General features: G+C 39.9%; 1 protein-coding gene across 2 annotated transcripts in view; it reads right to left on the bottom strand.

The window, feature by feature from the left end:
* The window catches only part of LOC107702602 (ephrin type-A receptor 5-like), a 107,283-nt gene that overhangs the window by 88,191 nt on the left and 9,596 nt on the right, over positions 1-9,496 (bottom strand). For both annotated transcript variants that reach the window (XM_016504974.1, XM_016504975.1), the window contains exon 3: positions 585-1,248. In XM_016504974.1, coding sequence (XP_016360460.1) covers positions 585-1,248 — 664 coding nt within the window. The remainder of the gene's footprint in view (positions 1-584; positions 1,249-9,496) is intronic.

The following is a 9,496-nucleotide window of genomic DNA, read 5'->3' as shown; positions in this document are numbered from 1 at the left end:
TCATCGGTCTGAAAAGTGAGGTGTGCTCTGATTGGCCAGCTATCCAGTGCATTGTGATTGGCCGAATACCTTAAGCTTGTGATGGAAATGTTACGCCCCTTACCATACTGTGATGCCCTGTGAGGCCTAGAGTGAGGAACGGCGGGTGGGCTTGAGAACGGTGCGGCCGGCGGATTCGCTTAACTTTTATAAAGAATATCTCTTTTGATTTGAGACTTTAGTCTTTGCAACTTTACAGATCTTCTTTATGCACCAAGAGCTTGTAACACTCCAAAGAGAAAGGAACAATTGAAATCGCATCATATGACCCCTTTAAAAACATGCCGAGTGCACTAAGTACCTTAAATATGCACACAACCATTATAAACATCTCAAATATAAACTCTGTCTGCCATAATACATGAAAAATGCAAACCGTAAAATTACTAGATTGTGAAATGAATGTCACAGTCTGCCCACGCCACACAAAGAGGTCAGGTTCTCATCAGCGTGTGTGACATTCAGAGATGCAGTTCAAGGGGATATGTCACACGTGTGGCATCGGCAGCGCTCGCATTTGCATAATAATGAAGATGTTCACCAACCTTGACAGGAGCCATTAACTTCCTCATGGCCCGCCTGGCACATGCACCTCCCAATGGGCACCAGCCACTCCCCCTCCGCGCTGCAATGCATTCTGGGAAGTTCATCAGCTACCGAGTTGTTGACGCAGGTCCCTGACACCTCCAGAAGCTGGGAGGAATCTGCCCCAGTTATAGTATCCGGGAAGAGGGCCAAATTCCTGACCACAAAAGGACACTTTTTGTAGAAGACACGGACAGACACGAGCGCGATGCACGCGCCCAGGTCTTGAAAAGCCAAGTAGAAGCCTTTCTTGGTCAATGGACCCAGATCCCGAACTTCCGTGTTCAGCTTCAAGACTCTGTCTCCAAGATCAAGCTCTGTGAAGCTCTCGTCGGCCGCGATGGTGTCGATCTTCGTGTATTGGCTTTCCCGAATATTTCTCCTCTCCTCGTCATTGGTTTCGTAATAGTAGACGTTGAAAGTCTCTTTGCACGTGCCCAGACCTCCGGGGAGACTGTTGCAGTCCCGTAGAGTGAACTTGAACTCCACGAACACTCTCTGGGCACCTTGGTTTAATATGAGATTCGTCTGCAACCAGTTGTTCTGGTTGTGCTCCATCACCTTACACACCTGGTACGTGTGGATGGGCGCGTAGTTCTCGTCCACCTCTCCGATTTCTTCCCACTATAAAAACAAAGAAACAAAGATAAAAAAATATATAATTTTAATTCATTTTGTTATGCCTTTTGTTTGAGAGGACATTTCAAGGCCGCATTCACACTGCAGTTCTTGATGCCCAATTCTGATTTGTTGATTATATACTTTTTTTTTTTTTTCTGACGACCAGCTTACATATTTTTTTAAAAGTGACCTCTATACGATATTTGCATTTGCACTATACACTTGGCGAAACAACCCAGGGTGGATGTACTGACATGTTGCCAGGTCTGGGAAATAAAACCAGCCTAATTGCTATTCAAAACTAGCTCAATCGCATTTTTCATGGTTTCCTCTCCTGTGGGGTTCCCTCTACGTCGAAATAGCAGGGTTAGATCACTTTAACCCACGGTGACAGTGTAAAAGTATCCCAATTCCGGGGGAAAACTGCAGACTTGGCAACACTGCCCAGAAAAATGCCCACCTGCGTTGACATCATTTGCTACCATCGCTTTTTCAATGACATACAACTCACATTCAAGGGAATATCCAATCTGTCCACTTACATGTTAGATGCTAATGCACATATTCAGATTTATTCATATCATATTTATCTCCACGCATCAAAGAGGACCACAAGTTGGGACTCAAACTGTAGTCAGTCAAATTGCTGTTCCACTATCTGTCGGAACACTTTCCATAAGGCCATGGCTCTGACAAAAACACTTCTGATTGAACCTCTGTGTAAAGAGTAGTGGTTCCCAGCCCTAGACCTGATGTACCCCCAACATTTTGTATGTTTCCCAAATCAAACTCTTCTGAATCTACTTATTAGCTCATTAGTAGAGACATCGTTTTCAACTAAAATCAGAAAACTTTTTATGCATTTTGGCCATTCATTTACACAATAATGGTATTTTGGGAGCCTGAAAATACAAACTTTTGGTTTTAAAGTGCAAGTTTTTGAAAACAATGCCGTTATTGTCTTTGTGTAAACTACAACAAAAAACATGAATTTGTGAAAACGGTGACATCATGCGCATGCATATCTTCTATAGGTTCGTGCACAGACGCGTAGATTTACTTTACAAAGTGAGATTGCCACCTACTGGCCTGGCATGAATATAAAAGTATCGTCTACACACAAAACTTTAAAAACTGAAAAACGTTTCCATTTTTAGTACAAACTGTAGCAAATTAGCTCATAAGGGAAATATGAATAACAGTGATCCTCTGGAAAGGTCCCTGCCCCACCCCCTTGTGGCTGCTGCTTGGTGACGTGTGAACAGTGGGCTCTCGCCCCCCACCCTCGCAGTTTCGGACTCTTGGCTGACGGGGTCTGGGCCTGCTTGCCAGGGGAAGTTCTGTTGTGAGAAGGGGGTAATTCTCAACATGCCACTAGGTCGTAAATGGATCTGGTGTCGGGGTTGCCATGGTAACCATGGTCCTGGGCCTTGTTCGCAGACAACTTGGCCCCAGTATGTTTATTGGGGGGAGGGTTTCTGTGAACGTTTGTTAATCTAATGAATAACTGATTTGTTAAATCAAATGAAAAATTGTGTTTTTGATTGGTCCAGACGCTACAAAACATTGTCATGTAATTGTACCCCAAGACCTGAAATGGGTGTGTCAGATAAGAGTAGTTTCGCGTAGCCAGACCTTCAGACTGACAGCAAAAGTTCTGGGAACCTTGGCTGCTTTGAATGGCCAAGGCCCACCCAAGAGGTCATACGACTGACAGGTAAAGCAACCAATCACGTTTCGTTTTGTGCTGCATGGAAATGTCCTCGCAAAAACGGACCGGTGGGTTAAACTCTTGGACATATTTAAAAAATGTCTATGCCACAAACTTTAAATATTTCACATACTTTTGAAAATGTAGTGTTTAGTTGATCCTGATAAGCGCTCAACGTCACAGTTGTAAACACGACGGCTTTCTTCTTCCATAACGGGGTTTGGCATCATGGCATCCAGGCAGAATGTTAAAGGACGCTACACACACAGTGTTTCCAATTGTGTGTGCAGTATGCATCAGATATTCAGCTAACGGTCCGTGGGTGTGACATCTGAGGCTGAGACTAGATAAAAATTACATTCAAAATGTCTACTGCTGGGAGTACTCCATGCAGGACCAGGGTTGGGAACCACCGTAGAAGTGGACAGTGGCCCCGTCCCAAATACAGGTCCACATTTAGGTGAAGTAATGACTGTCAGACAGTGCGTGCTTGGCAGAGGGGTGCATTGAGGGCACACTTTTATTATGCCCGCTAAGGGTTCGCTCGCCCATCTGAATCATGAAATGACAAATGCTACACCCTGCGGTCTAGTGGACTTCATGGACATGTCATTTGGGTCAAGAACAGTCTGAGAATTATATATTAAAATATGTTCAGTGGCTGATGCAATATTAGTGGAACTGGGTGTTTCTTCAACTACGAGCGCTTTTGATTGTCTACATCACACATCACATAAAGTTTTCCTCACACATAACATGTTTCATTCATCCTATCAAATAATTGTAATTTTCTAATAAAATGTTTATAATTTTATCAAATAATTACAGGCTGCATGGGTGAGCATAAGAGACTTATGTTTGAAAATGTTTTTTTTTCAGGAAAGGTCTTACTCTGAGACAAGTGTAAAACAATAAAATCTATACATATAAGACATGTTAATAGTAGAAAGTCTTGGTAGAGGAAAAACACACACACACACACACACACACACACAATCATAAACATTCTGCCAGTAAAATTCCATTAAACACTATCCGCATGTTGGGGAATGTTCTGCATGTGTATTGTAACATAATAGTACGACAACCCTTAAAGCACATTGTGGCACATTCACACTCCACAACTGCCACATCTAACAAAATATGCCTGTATGCTTTGCTGTCCACAGAGATGCTCAATAACAATACATCAGGTGGCAGAGTGATTGGAAAAACAATCTGCCAGCTATAATCTACGCAGTCAGGAAGCTTGTAACATGGCAGTTAACAAAGCAAGACCTCAGAATGCACCCCGAGGGCCCAAGCGGCCCTTCAGCGCTCTTCAAACACACAGTCAATGACCAGAGAGACCCTCCCGAGGCCTCATATTACCTCTGCCTGACGCTCTCTGAATGTGAGCGATTGTGAGCTGTGTGGACAGTAGAAGAACTGAAGTCTGGACCACGGGGAGTCATTCAGTGTGTGCTAACAGTCTGAGTCTTGCAGTTCACACACTGAAAATGCATTGCCTATATGACTTAAGGTGTAGTCACCCTGCACTTTTCATTCCAATGACTTTCCTGCATTCGCATGCATATGAATGAGAGCGGAAACGCAAGCTCATGCAAAGTTGTTTCGCATTTTGCTAAGCTCTAAAGTGCAGGACTGGTGAACTTTGACCTGTGAATTCGTATCATGTGAAACTGTGTGACCAATATAAGATCGATACATCACAGTGTGACCTCGTAGTTTAATTAAAAGAACAGTGAAGTGGCGTAGACTGTATGTTTGTACATTTTGGATTTATTATTATCTGTCATGTGTTTAATTTTTTAAAGAGAAACTGTTTTATGAACCATTCAACCTTTAGTCAAGTATGAATTCTCTGAAATATGTTCAAAGTCATTCTGCAACTAAATAACCTATGGATTGCTTCTTTTATTCATTGTGCCCACTAACATATAATATTGTCATACATTTTTTTATATACACTCTTTTGTATCTTTCATAAAATTCCAACATGAGTTTCAAAGTCGCAGCTTAAGCACATCTCATTTGAAAAACTGAACCATAAATGAATTTCCCTGTACCATTACCGCTCTCCCCTTTTCTCTTCCTCAAGTTCAACAATCAAAGACATTCACGGCACATTTTAATTTCATTCCAGTCAGCCAAATGTCCATATTACCATATGAATTTTACTCGAGGTGATCATATATAGCAAAGGGCCCCGTGGTGATGCAGAAAAGTGTGTGTCACAGATTTCTCCAATATGAGTCAGCCACGATCTGGTAAATTGCATTGGCAAAGCTGCAATTTAGGGAAAGCTGCCATTTGAAATAAAAATGGGCCTGTGCAAATTTGGATCATGCAGATATCCAAGGGCGTTTGGATATTCGTTTCAACCTCTCATGTGAAAATACATTACTAATACCAGGCACTCTGGGACGACAACATTTCTGACACATGGATGAAGATGAATAGATAATTCAAAAAGGCTTTCATTACAAACACCACATTGAGAAGGGATATTGCACGAGGATGGGTGTCACATCTGTGTAGTGATAACATGAATCATATCAAGCCAAAGATTGAAATGGCACACCTGGACATCAGCCTGGTATATCTGGTGCTAGTGCATGCTAATGCAGACCATTTATTAAAAATCTGAGGATCCATAACCCATTGTTTGTTACATACAGCATGAATCTGAAAATTAGTTCCTTGTGACTGATTTGGAATATACAAATAGCAAACCTCACACGAAGACTCAACTCATTGTTTTAGCACAGCAGCGTCTCTACTTCCTCCGCTCTGATGGACTCTCCCACTCCCCCCTCCCAAATACACACACACACTGTCACTTTAATCAGTCTAAATAAGCTCTTTTGCACTACAAATCATTATATCTGCACTGTTGTTTACTTCACTGGTTTGCACTCTATCTGCCATGTGCCTTGTGCTGCTTTATATATTTTTTTACATTTTACCTTATTTGTATATTTGTATAGTTGTATTTTATATTTAATCTGTATCTATCTGTATTTATGTTCTACTGTTAGTGTTATCTGTATGCACCAAGGGTCTGAGAGTAACGCAATTTCAATTCTCTGTGTTTATGTGCTGTACATGTGGAAGAATTGACAATAAAGCAGACTTGACTTGACTTGACTTGACTTCAACAGTGTTTGAGTTAGCATGTTGCTAAGCTAACAGCAATTCTCCAAACAGCATGAAAACACACAAGTCTTAATAAACATAATATATCTGTAACTACACTGAACTATTTTTAACAATATGTTTCAATACTGAATGAAATATGTGTTTGTTTACAAGCAACCCTATACACCAACTTGGACTTGTTTTAATATAGATTGTTGTGATGCATTATGGGAATACCTTCTCTATGAAGGATACATACAATGCAGTCTTAAAATTTGGTTTAAAAAAACAATATTTAACCTATGTTTTAAAGTTCTCTGGTCAATGTATGTTTTTTATTGTATGGAAATTGGTGGCATTAACAGTCTACTTCTGTTTCATGAAAAAAGTCTGGGCTGACATGAAAGTGAATGTGGCATTTCATTCTTGTGTGTTAAATTTAAAGGGATACTTCGTCCAGAAAATTAAAATTATGTCATATTTTACCATTTACCCTCATGTTATCCCAAATCCATAAGACTTTGCTTCATCTTCAAAACCCAAATGAAGATATTTTTAATCAAACCTGACAGATTTCTTTCCCTACATTGAGAGTCTAGGTAACCAAAACTTTGACGTTTCAAAAAGTAATTGGATCTAAATTATTTAATCCAAATTTTCTGAACAGACATAATGACTTTATATAAACAGGTTTAATTTCATATTTTATTCACATACTGTATAAACACTAATCAACACCTTGCCATGCACAAAAAATATATAATTAGCTTGTTTTTAAAAATATCAGAAGATGCACAAAAGTCTTATGCATTTGGAAGGACATGACAGTTGGTAACTAATGGCATAATTTTCATATTTGGGTGGACTATCCCTTTAACAACAGTAGTCAGCGGTGTCCATATACAGGATATACTATTATGTGTCAGAAATAGTCTAACAAACCATATAAAAAATAGCCATACCATTTATTTTTCTCTTTGCTCGTTCACTTGTCAGGCCTTTCAGCATACAACTTTCTGTGAACCATCATCATTCAAACTCTCTTTCCTATCGTCCCCTACTGAGACCCTCTCCATTTTCTCGTTCTCTCCATCTAAATCCTTCCCTCTGCTATACCAGCACACTTATTTACCAATGCTTTCTGCCCCTAAAACCCTCAATTCTCCCAGTGTGAGTTAGCGTGTGCTATAAACATGCATTTACCCATAAACCCCAGCTTCCAGAGCACTTCCTCCTCGGCTTATTACCGGCGCTGCACCGCAGAGAACGAGCAAGTACGACCTACTGCCTTTCAAAAAATAACCCGTCATTACCCACCAATCACCATCACCCAGCCATCCCTGTCATTGCCGCCCAGGGTCCACAGGGGGCGGAGCCGAACATGACTGACAGGCAGGATTGAAGACAGCTCCCTGCTATGATTCTGGCTGAATGTCTTTGCGTGAGAGTGTGGTGGGACATGTGAATGTGACTTTTTAGGGTGGGTAGAGCCCACGTCAATGAGTTTTTCCCCTTCGGTAAGAGACAGCGGTGTGAGCCAGAGTTGCCCTAGGCCTGCACAAAGCCCGGATTTAGCTGAGCTCCTGTAAACCGCTTCGTTGACTTGGCAAATCTGGCCTGCTCTGACAGCGGTTAAAGCAGCATGAAGCCAGGGTTGAAAACAAACAAACCGGGGAGAAAAGATAGTCGCTGGCGTTTTGTGATGTACCTGCCAGTACAGATTGCTGATTGTAGATCCAAAAGCCTTTGAGTCTTCAAAAACCAGCATTTGACCCAATTGTGTTACCGACATAAATCATGCAAACAAGAATTTAAACTGTTGTTATTTAGGAGCTCCGTTCCAAAATCTAGTGAGCTGCCTACTTAGCATTTTAGGGAACACTTTTATGCTACTATATCTTCTAAAACACTTGCGGAGAAGGCAATCCCAGAATGATCTAAAAGAAGATATTTGTGTGTAGTCAAACAATCACTGGTCACTGTTGAGTTCCATAGCATTTTGTCCATATTATGGAAGTCAATGGGGGCCAACAACTGTTTGGCTGCACACATTCTTCAAAATATGTTCTCCTATGTCTCACAGAAGAAAGACATTCATGCAGATTTGGATCAACAAGAGGGTGAGTAAATGATGGGAGAAACTTCATTTTGGGGTGAACTGTCATTTTAAGTGAAAATGTTGATTGAGAAAAGTTGATTAAACTGTCTTTGTTTATATATTTTCTTGAGTAGAATAAAGTATGTGGTAAAACTTGACGATACTTTTACAGTTCGTTCTACAACACACACAAAGTTTCTAATAAGTTACTGGATAAGACCGTTTGGGGTTCTAATGTGTTCATTTTACGTTGTAGAATAAAATGTCAGAGTATTGTCAATTTATGTTTACCACAGGCTGTATTTCACTCCTAAATTGGAAGAAAAAAAAAAAAAAATATATATATATACTTATGTCAAACTTATGCTTGACCTCATTTTTTAGAGGTATTATATAAGAATGCATACTAATCCTCAGGTGGTTTAGGTTTCTCTTCATATGCTAAAACCCCAAATAGCTGTTAACCAATACCTAGATACATTAAGAGGGTTTATCCGCCATATTTCACATTTGCAGTGTAAGTGACCGGCTTTACTGAGTCTCTTGAAACTGCTGAGCTGTTGCTAAATCTCATACTCCAGACGCTCTGTTGAATTCATATGATTGTGAGTGTAGTCGACTCTAACAGCATAACAGACATCCCAAGCCTCCCGGAAACCAGCATCTCCTCCCTAACTCACATAATTAATCCGAAATATCCTGGGAATTTTCCAACATTTACAACCTTTATTAAAAAAAAAAAAGAATTATGTAACTCTTTCATTTCACGTGGGAACTCTCTCTAACTGCAGTTTACATGGTGATGTACACAATACTTTCAGTAGACATGCACCGCATCGCTTTTCTTGACAAATGAATGTTACATTTCTACATTTCTTTCTTTCTTTCTTTCTTTCTTTCTTTCTTTCTTTCTTTCTTTCTTTCTTTTTGTATTTGTGCTATGGTAGAAAATAGTAATGATTCAGTACAATGGTACATATCAAGGTATTACCATCTGATATTGTCACCTTACAGTATTTTTTGTTAAAGGTAATTTTTAAAAACAATATGGATCTACAAACTGCTAAATAGTTTAACATAAACATAACATAAAATGGAAGAAGATTTTGGGAAGTCGCACCACACAACATTTTACAACCTCAACCTTGTCTTGTCATTAATAAAAAAAATAAAAAAGGTTAAATTATTTAATAATGTTATTATTGGCTTATGGCTTAGGTCTGTAGGTTGCTCTAAAATTCCTTTCTTTTCTTTTCTTCTTTTTCCTAAGATGTCGCACCACAATACTTGATTTGGCTGAC

This window comes from Sinocyclocheilus anshuiensis, unplaced genomic scaffold (assembly GCF_001515605.1).
Source record: "Sinocyclocheilus anshuiensis isolate Anshui unplaced genomic scaffold, SAMN03320099.WGS_v1.1 scaffold210, whole genome shotgun sequence".
Lineage (NCBI taxonomy): Eukaryota > Metazoa > Chordata > Actinopteri > Cypriniformes > Cyprinidae > Sinocyclocheilus > Sinocyclocheilus anshuiensis.
Note: the sequence above shows the minus strand (reverse complement) of the source record. Positions and strands in the feature narration are given on the sequence as shown.